General features: G+C 41.9%; 2 protein-coding genes across 5 annotated transcripts in view; one reads left to right on the top strand and one right to left on the bottom strand.

Moving 5' to 3' along the window:
* Positions 1–96: 96 nt before the first annotated feature.
* Positions 97–5,442, top strand: birc7 (baculoviral IAP repeat containing 7). Of its 2 annotated transcripts, none has more exons than XM_019256516.2 (7): positions 97–2,085; positions 2,595–2,694; positions 2,813–2,894; positions 3,035–3,080; positions 3,862–4,071; positions 4,899–4,964; positions 5,120–5,442. In XM_019256516.2, the coding sequence occupies exons 1-7, from the start codon at positions 1,545–1,547 to the stop codon at positions 5,317–5,319; spliced, it is 1,245 nt and encodes a 414-aa protein (XP_019112061.1). In that variant the 5' UTR covers positions 97–1,544; the 3' UTR covers positions 5,320–5,442. The 2 variants fall into 2 exon arrangements, with proteins under 2 accessions (XP_019112061.1, XP_019112060.1); XM_019256515.2 differs by having other exon boundaries at positions 5,117–5,442.
* Positions 5,443–6,494: 1,052 nt separating this feature from the next.
* nkain4 (sodium/potassium transporting ATPase interacting 4) overlaps positions 6,495–19,664 on the bottom strand; it is a 44,107-nt gene continuing 30,937 nt past the window's right edge. Inside the window, exons 5-7 of one of the 3 annotated variants that reach the window (XM_010751519.3) lie at positions 15,848–15,908; positions 8,798–8,882; positions 6,495–7,957 (exon numbers count right to left, since the gene is read on the bottom strand). In XM_010751519.3, coding sequence (XP_010749821.1) covers positions 7,948–7,957; positions 8,798–8,882; positions 15,848–15,908 — 156 coding nt within the window. In that variant the 3' untranslated portion in view covers positions 6,495–7,947. Of the gene's footprint in view, positions 7,958–8,797; positions 8,883–15,847; positions 15,909–19,664 lie in introns of those variants that run through there. The other 2 variants (XM_010751534.3, XR_003463856.1) reach the window with 2 other exon arrangements.

Raw genomic sequence — 19,664 nt, 5'->3', positions numbered from 1 at the left:
TTTTTGTTTTTTGCCTTTTCTACTTTTTTCTAATTCTGTAGTGTATGCTACACTTTCCTCTGCTGCTGTAACAAGTACATTTCCCCGTGGTGGGATGAATGAAGTATATCTAATCTATTTTTGCAGAGTGCTATTACACTCTGTGTGTGGTTTCCTGCAAGGACCTTTAGATCAGATACAGCTGAGTAGCGTGCAATGGTCATGTAAGACTTGCTATGACACAAGGTGCAATAAGGCCACAGAAAACTTAAGCAGTGCAAAGTCTGATGCCTCGGGGATCAGTTAAATCCTTCATGTTGGCATCCAGCTCCATCCCTACACCCTGCATCCTGCATCCAGCCCCTATCTGGCACTGAGATAAACAGAAAAGCATGGATAGAAACTGTAGACTACTATTTGTAATCTGACTTTGTGTGTGTGCCACTCTGTGAGTGCCGTGCATGAAGTACATAGCAGGTTGAAGTCTATAACTGCAGAATAACTCTGGTGTCATGGTGATTTCAGCTGCAGGACAAGCAATTTAACATGAACTGGTTAGATTCAGGCCTGCAATAAATTACAGTAGTTATTCCACTCTTTCACCACCAGGAGGTAGCAAAGATGCATCTACAACCCCCCTAAAGTCTGTCAAAGGTCAAACATTTATCCATCTGTTGAGGCTATTCCTATTCACACGTTTTTTTGTTTGTTTTTTACGCATAACACCGAGATTATATGTTATATTATATTAGATTGTGTTTTAATTTGTCAACTGTGGCACATTGCCTGCAAATTTATTGCCTTTCATAGCTGCAGATTACAACGTTGACGTATTAAAATTGCAAAACAATAAAACCTCTGAGTATTATATAATCTCTACAGACAAAACTGATGCGATGTAAGTAATCAAAAAGTGTGCATAACAAACACCACAAACAAGGATAAAAGGGTACACCCTGAACCTCTGAGTATTGCGGCCTTGTACGAAACAAGTCACAATTAATATTATAAGCTCAAATGCATGAGGACCATGAGGACACAAACACCCAATAAGAGGTAAGATTAGTCAACACTTATAGGATATACAGGAAAAAGAGACACTTTGATGCTTGTAATACTTTGAAAGGTCAAGTTTTCTTTCATAGAAGCAATAAAGTCTGTAAGCATTTGCTGAAATCCAGCATTTTCCTAATGGAGAGGAGCTAACCATGGTACTCTGAGTTATTGCAGATTTAAAATGGATTTCTCTAATTCAATTTTAAGCTCTAAAGTCACCTTCTTGTGCTTAATTGTATTTTAATAACTTTGTAATATCCCTTTAATAGTTGTATCAGTTGTCAGGCTATGTTTCTGAAATGCTTTACATAGTTACCCTTTTCCCTAAGAGGCGGAGCAACATGGTATGTTCAGGCGTTCATTCATTCAAGGATCAATGAGCATACATTCTGGCATTTGGTGGCTTTTCTGGAAAGCAGTTGCCTGTAAGCCCCGCAGCTGATCATATTATTTCAGCTGGTGTGCTGCACTCACCTTCAGTACGCGCTCCACTATGGACCGCAAAAGGGATGACTGGAACAGGACAAGAAGAGAAAGGAAGACCTACATGCCACAGAATGATGGATGACAGGACTACTATGCTACACATCCTTGAGGAGCCTCAGATGCGCAGAGAAGGGGAGAGGATTCGAACTTTTCAGAACTGGCCAGCAGATGCACCTGTCACATCTGGAGACCTGGCCAAGGCGGGCTTTTTCTTTCTAGGTCCCGGTGATAAAGTCCAATGTTTCTGCTGTGGAGGGATTTTAAGATGCTGGGTGCATGGAGACAGCCCGGCAGCCGAGCACAAGAGGCATTTCCCCACTTGCAGTTTCATTCTGGGTCGAACCGTGGGAAATATCCCACTCCAAGGTGGATCCTCCGACTCTGTGGACGGCCAACTGTTGAGTCAACTCCAAAGGATGACTATGGATGACCAGGGTACAGCTGGACAAGCAGTCTACCCAGAGATGGAGGCAGAAGATTCCCGGCTCACCACTTACCACAACTGGCCAACCGAGGCCTCAGTCCAGCCAGATGTTCTTGCCAGAGCAGGATTTTTCTACACAGGTTATATCCTATATAATCTGCTTTCTTTGATAATTTGTGCGCAATATTTCAGTGTCCATGTGTATATTCCATGAAATGTTCAGCACTGACCCAGTCCCTGCTAGAGGGACCTCTCTTTGTGAGGGAGTTCATGGTACAATTGTCCTGCTGAGTCATGATGTTGTGGACAGAACAACCTGGACAAAGCTGGGGCTGCTAAAGAAACAGGGTTACACAGCTCCAGGCGATACACAGACTGTGGTCACAATATCATGAAAACCAATACAAAATAATGTAATTGAATAAAGTAACCCAATAATGACTAGTGTTTTGTGTTAGTTGACTGTGTCAGAGAAGGGTTAACTTAACTTTTTTTGTAACTTTTAGTTTTATTCCTTGTACAATTTCACCTACAGAGATAGTTTTTTAGGAGGCAAGGAGAGTAAAGAGATGTTCTGTGTTCACTTGTAAAGCTGTACAGTGTTTCTGTCATTAGACTCTTCTCACAGTAGTCCTGTACACCCTGACAGGTCACGGTGACAATGTCAAATGCTTCTACTGTGATGGCGGGCTGAGGAACTGGGAGCCAGGAGACGACCCGTGGCAGGAGCATGCCAAGTGGTTTCCACGGTAACAGCAGGACTTGTAACAAGGCAGATATAAAGCCATCATTTGAATACATAATTTGTCTGTTTTTGCATTGGCATATAAAAAATGTTTTGTAAAACAGAATCTTTATATTTCTCAGATGTGAGTTTTTAATCCATTCGAGAGGACAGGAGTACATCAGCAACATACAGGATGCTCATTTCCATCTTGGTGATACTGTGGTAAGAGCCTTTATCCTTCTAACGTCTACTCAGAATAAAATCTGTTTGGTGTACAGCACACATGATAATTGTGCTCTGACAAATGATGCCACTGCTGTGTGAGTCAAACTGTAAATTCAGAAGTATGATTGCTTTTCTAGGGTGGATCACAGAGCACCACAGGCAGAGATATCGGATCCAGAAATGGTAAGACATATAAAATTGAAACAAGGCAGGGAATGATGGGTATGTACCAAGAACTTAAAAAAAAACTTTATTCCTACCAAAAAAGGCCTGGATAACAAGACAGCAGCACTGCTTTGATGCCGATAATTATCTTTGTGTATTCTGCAGTTCAGAGAATCAAAGTGTCAACATCCACTCTTGGCTTGTTGACACAAAAAAAGAGGAATAGTGGAACAAACATTGTGAGTTGCAGTGTAGTTTGTGCAAATGGAGGAACTAAAAGCTGCAACCAGCTGATTAAATTATTCTTAGATCAACGTGGGCGAACCACTTTGGTTGAAACAAGGACTTGAAGGATGAAAGCACCTTGCACGACTTAGAATCTGAAATCAGACACTAAGCAGATCCTTTAATTTTATTTAGGAGGCTGCTGAAAATAAAATAACTGCACGCTCAAACACCTGAGGTAATGTTTGCTATGGGATTGCAGTAATTAGGTAGCACTATGGAAATAATTTGACTGTTGCTCATGGTTCCAGTGCAGTCATGAGAATGCGATTATTCTATACAATGAAAGAATCACAATTGTAATCCATGTCAGCAGATATACAGAAGAGGTCTGTGGTTTGAAATGTTGAATGTTAATGTATTGGCAAATGAAGGTAAGATGCACAATTTGTCGTGTACTTATCCCATTTATCAAATAGATTGCTTATAGTTTATCTATTGGATATGTAGATTTCTTTATGTGGCTGGTTACTGGTCTCATCTTCCTCACTTCTTCCCTCCTCTCATCTCCCAGATATGGTTGGAGGTCTGACAGCTTCCTCGGCCATGCTGTCCCCCGTGGTGCAGACTGTGCTGCAGATGGGCTTTGAAGCCAGCCTGGTGGAGAGCCTGGTCCAGACCAAGTATCTTTTGACAGGCCAGCACTACACTTCTGTATCTGACCTGGTCACTGATGTGCTGCAGGCAGAGCAGGAAGACAGACAGAGGGTGCCACAGAGCAGAGGTAAGAGCCAGTGGTGGAAGGAAACTTGACTCAAGTATGGTCCAAATTTAAGATACTCAAACATTTCGCTACATACCAGAAATATATATCATACTTATAATATAACACTACACTGACTTTTTACAGAAACTACATATGATGAGCTTGTAAAAAAAAAAGAAACTAAACCAGCGGTTTCAAACACTTTTGGCTGGTGATCCCTTAACAGGAAACCCATTGATTTGGGCCCATTGTCACATTTCATGTGTAAAAGGAGGTAAAATTATTAAATATTTCACAAAAAGCAAAAATTAGTATAGTCCCCTTAATTACTGAGTCACCATCATCATCGTCATCATTATCATTATCATCACCATCATCTGACAACCCCTCAGATTTATATTATGATCTATTGGAGGCCTGGCCTCTAGATTGGAAACCACAGGACAAAACAAGCTAAACCATAAACAGCTACAGCAGTAAAATGCTGTTTACACTTTGATTAATCCATATTAACAATCTATTATATAATATATGATACTATGCCAGTCAAGGCCAATTTCTCTGCAAAATGAAGTATGTTTTGCTAATGATACTGTATTTTTACATGGAGAACATTTACTTGTAATCAAATATTTTTGCATTGTTGTAATGGTGCTTTTACTTAAGTAAAGGATCTTCTGCCACTGTAACCTCTTTATAACCAATCTGCCAAAAGATCCAAACATTTTTTCTGTTTAACATATATTGAAAGATTTCGTTTTCTTCACTTGTTAATGAGTAAAATTAATGATAACTCAAATATCATTTCAATCTGTTTGACTTTTTTTTATGTTTCTGTACTTCAGAGCCAGAGACACAGCAGGGCTCCAGTGCTGGAAATGTGAGGACACAGACTCCCATCAGAGAGAAAGGTCAGATGTCAACGCTTTTATGATTTGCAGGAAAAAACACTGTTGGGCTTGAATCAATTTTCATAATCACACAGTTGAGCTGTGGACATATGATTATCTGTCCTGTACACACAACCGTTTGTACATAATGTGTGTGTGTGTGTTTCTCCCAGTAGTGAAGGACCCCAGCCCAGAGGAGCTGCTGAGGCAGCTGCAGGAGGAAAGGACCTGTAAGGTGTGCATGGACAAACTGGTGTCCATCGTCTTCATCCCCTGTGGTCATCTGGTAGTGTGTGGTGACTGCGCTGCCAGTCTGCGTCACTGCCCAATCTGCAGAGCCGTCATTAGAGGCAGCGTTCGCGCTTTCATGTCCTGAGGCTGTAGTGAAAAGCCACCGAAATTAAAAGTGTTGCATGAGTGGCCTTGAGTTTTCCTCTGTACTCATTAAGATTATTACTGGTTGCTTGTTTTGTCAGAGCTTACACATAATTTTCTATAATAAACTTTAAGCTGTTCACTATGTGTGTTGTCATTATTTAAGTGCACTTCACAAAGAGCAGATATGACAACAAGTTCATTAAAAGAGCACATTGTTTTATTAACAAACACCTATTTACATGAACACAAAACACACTTCTGGATAAATAGGATTACACAATCAGGTCACATGGGGTTGGGGAAACACAAGAGACAAAATAGAAGAGAGAAATACAAAAAAAAACAAGAGGTTTTCCACTTCTATACAAAGAAAAAGAATTATCTACAAATAGGTGGAATCTTTTTCTGTGGACACGAGCACAAACAGACAACCATAACAGGTTTCAACTAATTCCAGTTACCGGGGTTTAGGAAGAGGCTGTATTGCACTGAGAGGAAGACTAGTTTTTACACAACGATTTTAGTAGCATTCACTACTAATACTGATTATGTTACAATATGAGGTGCTTTGTGTTTTAACTACGCCACACACCAGTTAGTCTACCAGGAGTGTGTAAATCATAAAAAGACAATGACATAAATTATTGCATCATTCCAATAGAGAGGTGACCAATCAAATCAACATGGTTCACTCTTATCGTTGTAAAATTAGCCAGCAGAAGTGGTCGGATGATTTTTATTTTTATTTTTTAATCTGAAGAACATCAAATATCACAGAGGAATCTGACACGCAGCAGGATATTTTTAGGTGCTGATAGACGACAAAACAGGACTGAGAACAAAAGGCTACTTCTTTTATCACGACTCTTTTGATTACAAAATAGATTATTTCAAACTTAGCATCAAAAAATATTATAATCAAACGGACTGAAAATGTTCTGGATTTAAACGTTGTGGGTAACAAAAAAATCTTAGCATAACTGAAAAAGAAAACTAAGTGTAATACTGAAACAGCACGAGTAAAAGAGCTGCTCCTCCTATATGACAAATACCCAGCAGAAACGCACTATATGAAGATTTAATGTTAATGGTAATAGCTTTAACGACTACACATGGAAGAGCATTACCTGTAGTCAAAACCCAGCAGCCTTGCTTGTACTTGTACATGAACACTTTGAACACCAGAGAGCAGTAGTGATACACACAAACAGTAAGGCAACTCAAAACTGACTTTAGTTCTGAAACATTAACAAAAGTGCTAGCAGTCACAATAGGAGATATAACTCATGTGTGTGTGCACTTTTTACCTAAAATTAAAGACGCATTATGTTGCTGGGTCAAAATAAAATAAATCAGAGTGAGAAACATCTCAGCAGAAGCTTTCAGTTACTGTTTAAGACATCAGTTTTGTTATTTTGTCATGACTTAATATGTTATACACATAATTACAATACAAACCCTGTAAAAAACATGCTATAAAACAATCACAACTGAGACTATCACCACTGAGAATCTAAACCGGTGAACAGACAGGAGACAATGCTCTGATTCACTTAGGTAGAGCCAAGCTACTTCTACACTGAAGACCATAACTCAACACTGTTTTGTGCAATATGAATAGTAAAACAATTTCCATTGTTTTCTTGAAGTCAAAAATATGCTGTATAACCTCTGTTTGAGTGTGTGTAATGATCACCCCTGTCAGCAGCCCCGATGTGTCAGTAGTTAGAAGAGGAGTGAGAACAAAGCCTTCAGCACATCTTCTAAAAAACACCTGACACTTCAAAATACTGACTTGGCTGTTGGTGAAAACAGGCACAATAATAAGACTCCAGAAACAAAACTAAGACTCTCATGCCGTTCCTTGCACTCTTTTGCATTCTTGATAGTTCACATTTCAGACTCCTGAATCCAAAATCCCTCCCCTGCCCTTGTTTCATTATTTACATTTTCTATTTTTGATAGATGCCCCTGTAGGTTTGGTGCTTTTGTTCCCTCCCCTCCCTCTACTTCTTCACTCCCCTGCCTCTTCCTGCTTTCGCTTGTGTATTTATGCACACAGATCCTGGCCTAAAGTAAACAGGCAGCGCACAATAGCTCATTCCACAGGCTCCACTGTAATTCAGCCCTCCGGCCAAGATCTGAGCCAAACCAGCAATAACATGCTAAATCACTGAGTCCTCTAAGACACAGTACCACAGACTGGGAATGCTGGGCAGTCCCTGATTACATACACAATGTATTTATATGCTGTACATGTATACAGTCATGTTCTCGGGGAGTATTAAACCATTATGGGCAGGTCACAGCTCTAGGTCCTCAGCAGAGAACTTAATAAAAAGAAAATGATTGTTACTTCCCTAAACACACTATATGAGACTTTGTCACGCTGTAATATCCCTCTTTCCCCGAACCCGTCATCCCTCCCTGGAAAACAATGGACCCTAACTGAGAAGTGTGGGCTTTTCTGGGCAGCACACCAGTAAATGACATGGTTAAATTACTGAAATCAAGAAGGAGGAGGAATGTGTGGCGTGCCCCTATGCACTAAGATGTTTGTGTCAAAACAGCCATTTTGTCTCCGTGGGAACTTGCTGTGTCACCTCCTCGCTGGACGCTCTCTTATTTACGTAGACCTGTGGAGAACAGACATGTGGGCAGAAAGAGCAGAGAGTTAGTGGTTGTTGGGCACACACACACACACACACACACACACACACACACACACACACACACACACGCACACGCACACACACGCACACGCACACACACACTTGCCTGGATGAATTTCTCTAGCATATAACTCCCAGTAGATCAGGGAGACGAAAACTTACTTCCTCCCTCCCATTAGCGACGGAGCTGATTAAACTGTCAAGAAGCTAATAAAATATTCATTTCATGTTGGCAGAGAATTATTACATGACTTCCCAGGCTTATTGTTATTAAGTTCCCTGCACAACTTAATTGATTAATCCAATTTTAGACAGATTTCTGTGTGTTTTCCTCCATGTGCTTGGATCAGTAGCCTGCGGCATGGGGACATGAACAACACACACGTACACAAAAACACACCACAGTGTCATAAAAAAAAAAACAGCCTTCATATTCCCTACAGCTCTCTGACAGGATGTAGCATGTTTCAGAAAGAAGTTTAATCCCCAGACATGACTCAGACCTCCAGATCCTGAGCAAGTCACTGTCTGAATCATTCGTAGACAGTGTTGTTTTGTAACTAAATCCTGATCAAATACTCAACAGCTCTGGAACAAGCAAGTTGAGACTTTTTTGTCAACTGAAAAAAAAAGCAAGGAATGGCACCTTGAAGAGGAAATTACATGCAGGGAACAAATAGTACAACGCAAAGTGTACATGAACACAAAAAGCAACGCATAATGTGAATATCGACGTGCAGTTGCTCTTACAGTATGTTTAAAACACATGTGTTGGCATGACAACACATTCACTTACATACTTACAGGTACATGGGCTTTAAGAGGAGATGAGATGGTTTCTCATTGACATGGTAGAGTGGGAATGGGTCAAATCCACCAATAAAATCAACTGAAAACAAAGGATTAAACACATAAATTGTGGAGTAAATCAAAAAGACAGACAATAATGGGATAAGACACTGGGGTGAATGAAAACAACATGCATGATCGTGGCAATGAGAAATGAAATGGAAACAGAAAACAGTGTAGGACACATGTAATGCAGGGATGTTGAAAGGAGGGCAGCTTGTAAAGAACCATACAAGTGTCTTCTTTTAGTTCCAACTTTGACAAATAAAAGAAAAAAGAAAAAACATCACTGCTTAAACTTTTGTTTCATCTGAGCCAAAGGGAAAGCTCAGGAACAGGTGAAAGCTGGCCAGCTGTCAAAAGCCTTTTTTTCCCCTCTTTTTATCGCTCAGAAACAGAGGTGACCTTCACCCGCTAACCAAATGTTCAACGCTTTCTGTTTATTTTCTCACTTTTGGAGTCCGGACTCGAGGCAAGGTGCACATGAGAGTGTTACGTCGCATGAGAAAGAGAGGGACGCACCGGTGAGATATATTTGAGAGGAAGTGAAAGGGCATGCGGGCTCATGAAGGGAGACAAAGGGGGGAGAGAGAGAGAGAGATAGAGAGATAGAGAGAGAGAGAGAGAGAGAGAGAGAGAGAGAGAGAGAGAGAGAGAGAGAAAGAAAGAAAGAAAGAAAGAAAGAAAGAAAGAAAGAAAGAAAGAAAGAAAGAAAGAAAGAAAGAGAGAGAGAGAGAGAGAGAGAGAGAGAGAGAGAGAGAGAGAGGACTTGAAGGGGGGCTTGTCACGCATGTCGGAGAGGGGGGCAAAGAGATTAGGGGCTGTAGGAGTGCAAGGGCTGTAAACAGAAGGAAAAGGAGAAACTGAGATTTAACCTGATTTAGTGGAAAAAGACAATCTTTGAACTTTGTTCAAAAAGATAACAAAAAATGGGCTGATCTGTTAATTTTGGGAACCAACAGCTGCAGGGGGGGAAAAACAGACACAAACCAGCCATGGAAACTACTGTTAAGGCCAAATCAGTTCCATCCTGATAAGAGGAGGCAGGGGTGGTCTGCTGAATACTGATAGGTGGACAGGATGAACGCAGAGAGCCACAGGGTGTTGTGGGACTGGGGAAGGGGGGAGGACTGTCCCTTTCCTTTGACCCTGCCCTGGTTTCCTAGGATTCTCCATTTCATCTGTACACCAGATACACACACACACCACCCACCCAAACACACACAAAGGCCTCTTTCCCTGATCTTTTCTGTACCAGTGATTTTCTCATTATGAGCAGGTGGGGATCCATCCCCTGCCATGATAAACTGTGCTGAGGAATACAGTGAGATGATAATGATGGTTGCCATTTTTAGACACACCAGAAGCTCTAGGGATAGTAGCGCTGGTCCATCCATCAGTCTGTCAATCCAACACTTCAGTTCAGAGTGAAATATCGTGACAACTATTGAATGGATCGCTGTGAAATGTGGCACAGACTTTTAATGTCTCCAGAGAATAAATTCTAATGATATTCTGACTCCTGACCAGGTCAGATTTTTAATTCGTATCCTGTAAATGTAACAACTGAATTGCAGTCTTGCATTTTGTGCAGCATTCACAGATAAGTCATTTCATAATAAGCATAGCAGATCACCACAATCTGAACCTCAAAGAATGCCGCCTAATTGCCACGACCTGCTCTTACACTAATGAAGACATCTCATGTGTCAAAATATTAGTTGCTGCACCTTATTAGAAAGCGCCATTTATAACCATGCTCCATACTAAGTACTGTACAGTGTATGTCAGCCTGTTAATTGCATCTCCATCATTGAACCCTTTCCCCCCGCATCAGTTATTATAAGCGACCCTGTCCTTGAGATGGATCTTCTATGCAGCTCACTGAATCCTGTGTTAACTGTTGCAAGCAATCTGTTCTTTATACTCGCTCTGTAAACATCACTTTGAAAATGAATATAAAAAGCTTGTGGGAAGCTGGACGGCTGAACAGCCTGTTCATTCTCAAAGGATGATTCAAGCACTTCTCTAATGTTTTAGCATTTCAGTGCGGATGGCAAACATTGAAGGGAACAAAAGATGGAAAACCATCATCAAACAGTGCATTTTATTTGTCCTCTCTAATATGGATATTAGCCTTGGAAACAGATATTGGCAGTTGATGGCGAATGTGGTCCTGCTCAGAGGGAGCAAGCGGATTTTCACTTGAGTGGACACACGCAAGAAATGAAAGGTATTTAGGTCAATAGTTAAGGCATCTATGTGGAGCCCCTAAACAAGCAGGGAGTAATGCAAGGCGATTATGTTTCAGTTCAAGTGGAAACTGGTCTGAACTGAAATCAGAGGACCTGTTCTGAACCAGGAGAGAAACTAAGAGTCAAACTACAGTATACAGCTGCATCTTCCACCGTGTGTGTATGTGTTTGTGCATGAAAGGGTTGGCGAGCTGACAGTGAAATGAAACACAGGCAGGAAGGGAAAAAAAGACCAGGAGGGAAAAACAGGGTTGCTGAGAATAAAGGAGCGTGCTGTGAAGAAGATCGAGAAAAACAAGGAGAGACGGGGCAGGGACAAAGACAGAGAGAGATAAAGGGCAGATGGATAGTTCAAGACTTCAGAGCCTGTCTGCTGTAATGCTGTGAGAGGTGAGTTACAAGAGACAGTTGTGGTGTCTCTCTCTCTCCCTCTCTGTCTGTCACACACACACACACACACACTCAGTATTTAACAGAGCTCCTCATAATTAGCTCGGCTCTTCAGCGCTGCATCTCTGTCCTCGCACACCATTACACAGCCATCATTGCTATACAGGCTACTCATTCACTTTAAAAGACCAGTTTAGCTGTTTTATGCTTAGTTCTTTTGCATATGAAAACTTCAGGTATGTTTGATTGAGAGTGCATTTAAAAGTTAATCATCCATCCAGAGTGGAGAAAGGTTGCAGGCAAAGATAGACCAGGAGAGCCTCTTCTTTGTATGACTGAGTCGGTCTGTGTTAAATCCTCATTATTTGTGTCTTGGTCGCTGCAACTGCCAATTCCCTAATTTCCATACAATGCTCAGCACTATCTTTATTCTGTTCTCATTTATATATTCATGCATGCAACAGACCTAGTCCTAATACCCTTTATCCACATATCCTAATTTATACAATAAAGAACCAAAGCTTTCTGTGTTTATAACTGAACACTGCTCTTGCATGCACAAGTGTAAATACTGTAAACTGTAAATACAACAAGGAAACCCCCTGCGTGTATATCTATAACTCCACCCAAACTTGATACATTATTTGCATTAGATTTGCATCATATTTGCATAAAAACCCCATATTAAAGGCTCTGCACACACACACACACACCCAGGTGTTCTCAGTTACTCTGCCTGATTAGACATGTACTCATGTTGGGTGGGGCTACGCTACATCGAGCTCTATGTACTGATAAGAATGATAATGGTGCAACTTTCCCTGCTGCAACAGGCGCATTAAAACTACCATATAAGTGAGGGATCTGCCAATCCCTTTAAAACTCATAAATATTGTAGCGTTAAAGTCAAACAATTGTGTTAGGATAGTTTATTATTTTGCATGCTGGGGATACGATTCTATCTCACATTTTTCATACAGCATCCGTCTCCATCATCTATTATTTATCACTCATTTCATGAATATGTCCTTTGTCTTCATTCTGGTACGAGCCATACTTCTTTTAGAAACATTAGAAATATGCATTAGAAATAAATCCTACTCCGTTGGTGTGTTATTTCATAAAAGACAACTACTTTCATGTGGATATTTTTTGCTGTATTATTTGGAAAAAGACATCTTTGCACTCCGAAACATAAAAAACAATGTTTTTTGGTTTCTTTTTTTTTAAATTGTTTTGACCTTTTCATTCTTTTCTCTTTTTTTTTTACAAGTGGAGGATACATTGTCACCTACATCCATCGCTCCCCCCAGTTTCTATGTCTGCTGTGGAGGATTTTCTGGGGATGTGACTCAGCACAGAGGGCGGCAGCATAATTAGCAGACATGCTAAAGCAAGCTTATCCCAGTGCTAGGCTTCTAACTCCATGACCTACTTTACAAAGAGGATTTTCCCCACCACTCACTCTGTCGGTGTGTCTGCTCACCACCGATAACTCTGTAACAAATTCACGTGCACAAATGTACACAAAGACCCACGCGCAAACAGTCAGTCACACAGAGTCACACAGAGTCTCACACACACACACGCACACACACACACACACACACACATCCAATCGGCATATACAGTAGGTACGTACAGTATCAGTAATATAGCCTGAAAGCCACGTTAAACCCTGAGGTGATGGTATATGATGCCTGTTATTCTGCCCATTGTGTTGGCTTCTTGCATGTGTGTGTGTGTGTGTGTGTGTGTGTTCATTCCGCTATTCTTTACGCAAGCCTGAGCACTCAAATCTAACTCACCCGTCTCCCTGGAGAGTGAGAGAGTGCTTGGCGTGAGAGGAATTTCTGTCTTATCTCTTTATTCGTGAAAAGCTCGTCTTGCCTTGTGCTGTTTGTTCCTGCATATTGCCCCGTCTCCTTTCTCCCTGCTCGGCCTGCTCCTTGACAAACACCTCCCTCATGAAACTCCCCTTCCCACCTTTCCCTCTCTTTCTGCCTCCGATAGGATTCTACCCACCTTTCTTCTCTTGGTGGAGCTCAATCAACTGGGGAAATTATTGATCAGTAAGGCGCTTAATGAGGCTGATTCAGATTGACCAGAGACCTCTTAACTTTTTTTATAAGAGCACCTCATTACAGCTCGAAAAGCCAGAGATGAGAAAAGAGAAACTAAAATTGGATTCTGATACATGATTATTCCATCTATCTGTGAAGAAACTGGGAACAGAACTAAAGCAAACGAGGGAGAAGTAAAGAGATGGGAAAAGTTCTGAGTAGGAGGAGAGATGCTGAGGCAGCCAGGGAGCTCAATGCAGAAACTGGCTTTAATCTACACATCAAATAAAAAGGGGAAAATGAGAGCGGCAAAGTGCCTTAGCTGGAATTCGTGTTGCTAAGAGTGTGTGTGTGTGTGTGTGTATGTGTGTCTGCGCACCTGCGTCTGCATGAACAAATACGTGCATGTGTGTGTGTGTGTGTGTGTGTGTGTGTGTGTGTGTGTGTGTGTGTGCAGGCAAAAGGGCTCATTACAATAACAAAGAGGTAAAAGTTGGAAGGGATGTAGCAGCGTTTTACTCCGGCACAGCCTGGATCAGAGAAGAACTACCAGATAATTACAGCCAATAAAAATCACACCATGTTCTGTTTTCACCCCAAACTTCTCCTCTCCCTTTAGCTCACTTGTTATTTTTATCTCTATGTTTTTGAGCGTGTATCACTCTCCGCTATGATGAGTTTAAACAAACACGATCTGTGCCAACAGTCCACACAGGGACTGAACGGAGCTCAAATGTCACAAAAACAAAAGGAAAAGGAAAAGTCGCAGAGGTTGGAAAGTCCTTTTCTTTTTAGTTGACTCGACTCCTGCTGAAACAGTATTACCCTCCGGGGATTACTTAGGGGTGACTGGTGATTAAGTGGTACTGCCCAGAGCTGGGAGGGTGGGGTGGTGATGCTAACCAGTCACAGCCAGTGAATCTCTGGTATGTGACCACCTAAGAAATGCTCGGACTTCTATACCACTGAACCACAGTTAACCACATCATGACTCCCTCCAAATTACAAGAGTCTGCGGTTCAAGATGTAATTAGTGCATGTAGTGCTTTGTACATTACACCGTTTTCAAATCAAATTCAGAGTTTGGCTCTCTTACAAAAGGGACAGACATAATTGCAGTCAGATACTTCACAATTAGCATGAATACCTGAGACGCTCCATTTAATCTCACAGAGAGAGCTTCTCCACTTGATTAGAATTTATGAGGGCAAAATATTTAAAGGCAGATTCTCCCTCTTAGACATCGATGCTCCTGCTACTGCAATACTTATCAGATATTTATGACTCCCACTGACCCCTTAGATCTAATGTTTCCTGCGTTCTGATTGGCTAACCTCCAGCAAGACCTCTGACCTGCTGTCTATGAGGTCACAGCAGCTGGGTCATTTATCAAAAGTCTCTGGTTTCTCCTTCTTCTCTTATGACTCATTTCATGATCCCCCGTCGTCTTTTCCCACACACTCACCGCAGTCGACGCTAACTCTTGCCCTTATCTGACTCCATGTTAAAGGTTTAACACGGACCAACACACCGACACAGACAGGAGCTAAGAGTGCCAAGATAACACACTGAGGAGCCACTTCAGAGCAACAATGTACAATGTATGTTTGACTGAGCTGCAAAAGAGACAGGCATGAGAAGGGAAGGTGTGTGTCTGTGTGTGTGTGTGTGTGTGTGTGTGTGTGTGTGTGTGTGTATGTATGTGTGTGTGTGTGTGTCAACAAGGTGGTGGGGGGAGGTGCAATCCTGTGGCATAAAAACAACTAACACATCCAGGCAACAGACAGCTGAAGCGACAAACAGGGGGGCAAAATGAGAGCAGCAAGTGAGAAAAGTGAAAGCCAGAGTACATTAAAGGAGGTTTATAACAACAGCGAGGACCACACAGACCGGCGCGGAGCACGGATGAGGTGACGAGTGTACACGTGAAAGAGAAAGGGAAGAATGGGCTGAAGGAGGTGTGGAGAGGGAACACATGGCTCTTTTGGTTCTGGAGGGAAAGAGAGAGAGAAAGAGAAAGAGAAAGAGAGAGAGAGAGAGAGAGAGAGAGAGAGAGAGAGGGCCCAGCTGGCGTGGGGGAGGAGAGAGGAGGGAGAAAGGATAGAGCTGGAGCGGTGATAGTGTGGGGTGGGATAGGAGGCGAGGGAGATGAAGAAAGATGTGGCCCTGTTCTCCTTAACTCCGGTGTTTTCCATCTCATCTGTTTGAGTGGGTCTAGGTGTCATTCATTGGTCGCTACAATGCTCCGTTTCAAGAATGGATTTCTGTGTGTGTGAGGGTGTGGTTGAGCAACTCACAGCTGTCCTCCTCTTCGGTGATAGCGCTGACAACATAACAGGCGTACACGAAGCCCAGGAGCTGTGAACACACAAATAAGAAGAGGTTAGACTCCATGGAGATGGAGGTGTGCAAGTTGATAAGCAGCTGTGTGTTTGCTTTGATGAACAAAAAGATCACGCAGGACATCTGGAAAAAGAGTGAGTTTCTGCAGGGACGCAGCCTGGATTTGAGAGGCGGTGGCTGCGTGCTCTCGGAGATCCACCGGCGGGCTGATGATGCAACGGTGTGCAACACTTGAGCTGAAATTGATGGTTGGATGCTAAATTAACTGCCTACAATTTTAATAATCAAGCAATCGTTTCAGGAATAACTCAAGGGTCACTATCAAACAAAGAAGAAGCAGGTTTCAGCTTCTCAAATTTGAATCTGCTTTATCACGTAAATCAAATCTCTTTTGGTTTTAGATGAAACAAGCACATGTCAACGTATGTGGATATATGGATATTTCATTATTATATCTATATTAGAGAATTAGCACTTGACTCTGCGATTTTCTTTAAACTCTCCAGAGCTTTGTTGCATCTTTTAGCGCATTGTTTCAGTTTTCTGGCCTGCTTTTTTCTGGTTCAGTCTCACTGCTCTCATCAGCGTCACTTCCAGCCACAGCAGGCAGCTGTTTTGAGTGAAAACTCTACTCTCTGTTTCCTACTCAGCACCACACAGCAGGCACACAAAGTTAGCTGTTGAACATAGTGGAGCATTTAGCTGAGAGGAGACTCGGATAATTCCCCCAGGAGTTGGTGGAGGCAGAGCTAAAATGAGAGCATGAGACACTGAATGTGTAAAAATCCACAACTGTTTGCTAAAAAGTAAACCATATCAAGTGAAAAGGTGAGTTATACTCCACTGCGCTCTACTGAAATCTCTGCGTTGCTTTCGGAGCTGACAGGACATCTGGAGCTTACATACAGTGGTAGCTCATATGTACACACCAGAACACAACAGATCGAGCACTCAAGTGACTGTACACCAACACACAGTGCTGAGAATAGCCTGTGGAACTGGCAGATGGCTGTCATCGACTATGAAACAGACAGTGAGAGACAGTCTCTATCCACCCAGCCATCCAGCCATCATTTGGCACTCTGCCATGCCAATTAAAAACAGCGTCGGGCACGCTGCCCTCCTCGCACACTGGGTACACAAACACAAAACCCAAAGAGGGACTGACTGTGTGTGATGGTGGCTATTTATATAACATTTAATCAACCTATAGCTTAACCTGGCCTATGTAGCTGTAAGAGGAACAAAAATGACAGTTTGCAGGTCTTTATCTATACCAACTGTGTTATATTGATAGAGCTGAAATGAAATATATACAGCTTTTATTGAAGTTCATCCAGCTGCAGATTAAATGTTTTATTTATGAATGAAACTCAGGTATGGAGTCTAGTAGAGAAGAGATGGGTCTGTCTCTGTGTGGGCTAGATAAGATACGTAACTCTTCTCTCCGCTTCTCTCTCGCTCAGATTTCTCTCTCTAGTATCTAATTGCTGGTCTCACCCCATCCATTACAGTGCCGGCGAAATGGAGGTGAATTAGCATATGTATAAAGCCAGTGTCAAACACAAGATGGTGTTAACAGCAGGGGGCACACCCTGTTTTCAACTGCATTGTGTCTGCGTGTCCGTATGTGTTTTTCCTGAAAAAAAGCACGCACCAAGTGTGTGCTCCTATGAGTTAATATCTATGCATGAGTGCACATTTGTTTAATTTTCACAAAAAGGGCTCTGGTTGGACGAACACCATTATTCCAAAAAGAATTCGTTCAATTGCTGTTTTGATGGTTGCGGTGGAGAACAGTACTAGGCCATATTCAGGCCAATAAAAACAACATTATGTGGAAAAAACACAGCCCCCTCATTCATTTCAATGAGACCACTGTGTTGACACAGCAGGGGTGAAAATGTAGACATCTCCGAGGGGAAAGAAAAGACCTTTTGCAGCTAGGCAATGTGCCGCTATATGGCAGCACACTGTGTTCGCCGAACAAATACAGGTAAGAACACATTCCAGGTAGATTACATTGCAACATGAACAGGCTAATCTTACTGTTTACCTCTTAATCTTCGACTCAGAGAATAACAACATTGTACAATCCTGTCTTACAGTATCAGAAAATGTTTATGTGCCTGAACCTCAAAACGCAAATGGTGGAAATTTCATGTTTCACAAATAATTGACTTCCCAGTAGGAGAAGAATATGTAGTTTGTTTTAATGAGAAAAACGTATTTGAAATTACCTCCTGTTGTAAATCCCAGCCAAAGCAGGCCCCTGGACTGTATTTAACAGTCTCATTGGCACCTGAAACCACAACCCCACAGCAACGTCCTCCGTTTTTGGTGCCCTTTCTAGTCTGAACACTCAGTCACACAGATTCAATATCTCCTGTAGGTGCTTATGTATGATTCACATAAATCTCCTGCTCATAAAACCATTCAGTGACCCTTCAGGCCCGGTGAGGCATCCGCTTTCCTTTTGTTTCTTTTTATTGAGGGTTCCTCCTTTAATTTGTCACTTGTCTGTGTCTCATCTGGGTTTGTGAGAAAAAAAAGAATAAAAGAAAGAAAAGAAAGGAGGGGAGGAAAGAGTGAAGCTCTTACTTCATACAGGTGTTTTCATCAAAGAAATGCAGTCAGGGAAACCACACAAATGTTGAGGATGACAGAAACAATACAAAGCCAGATTCAAATCTAAAGACGCCCTGCGGACAAAAAACACACAACACTTATTGTATTGACACGCTGTAGCTCATTTTAGCCTCACTACACACTCAAATAGCAGATGTGAACAGACAAATCCAACACGCCAGACGTTTCATGAAATTGAGCACCTTTAATCAGTAAATGCCAAACCTTGGGAGGGCGCCTGTCACCGCTTAGTAATGGGAAATCGGCCATTTTTCACTCCTCAACTGATAACTGCTGACAGCAAGAAAGTCGTGACACTGCAGGACTATAATTTATCTACTCATGGCTGCTTTTCAATTTTCGATAAAGCCGCACCATGGGCTGATCTCAGACAACTTTGTTGTATAGTTTTCTTTTCTTCGGTTCATTTCGTGTGATGTACAGAGAGCTAATAAGATCAAAGAAGACTTGGTGGCCTTTTGCCAGAGGCATCGCTGTCCTTAGCCAATATAGGTCAGTGTCCTCAATGAAAAGTGACACTTCCAGTTATATATCCCGACATATTAAATGGCCTTAAATCACACTCTTTCAGCTTTGCTTTTGATGTTTTCCCACATCGAGCTCTGAACTTTTTGTGCTCGTTTTTTCCTTCCTGCTTCTTTCTCTCAGTTGGCACAGATCACTGTTCACTGCTCAACTACCTGCAGAGGAGAAGAGAGACGCGGAGTTAGTAGAGTTAGAGAGGAGGAGAGAAAAAAAAAAGAGTAGCTTTGCCGATCGAGGAGTGACTGTGATGTGAAGACCTGTGTTTAGAAAGTGACTAACGTCAAGAATAAGTTCAGAGTGAAAGAGGGAAAAATAACAACTGATTGACAGCTAAATGAGTTGGCTTTGGCTGCGGTACCTCATCAGAGACAGACTGAGATCGCCCCAGATGACATGCGGGGGCTTTGGGAGCTTAATTAATTTGACATTAGTCTCTAAAATGATCCCTAACTCCAGAAGTGACAGGAGGAAGTCAGAGAGAAAGCTGTGTGTGTTGTGTGTGTGTGGTGTGTGTGTGTGTGTGTGTGTGTGTGTGTGTGTGTGTGTGTGGTGTGTGTGTGTGTGGTGTGTGTGTGTGTGTGTGTTGTGTGTTGGAAC

The sequence above is a fragment of the Larimichthys crocea genome, chromosome XV (assembly GCF_000972845.2).
Source record: "Larimichthys crocea isolate SSNF chromosome XV, L_crocea_2.0, whole genome shotgun sequence".
Taxonomy (NCBI): Eukaryota; Metazoa; Chordata; class Actinopteri; family Sciaenidae; genus Larimichthys; species Larimichthys crocea.
The sequence above is the reverse complement of the archived record's forward strand: the minus strand, read 5'-3'. Positions and strand labels throughout refer to the sequence as shown.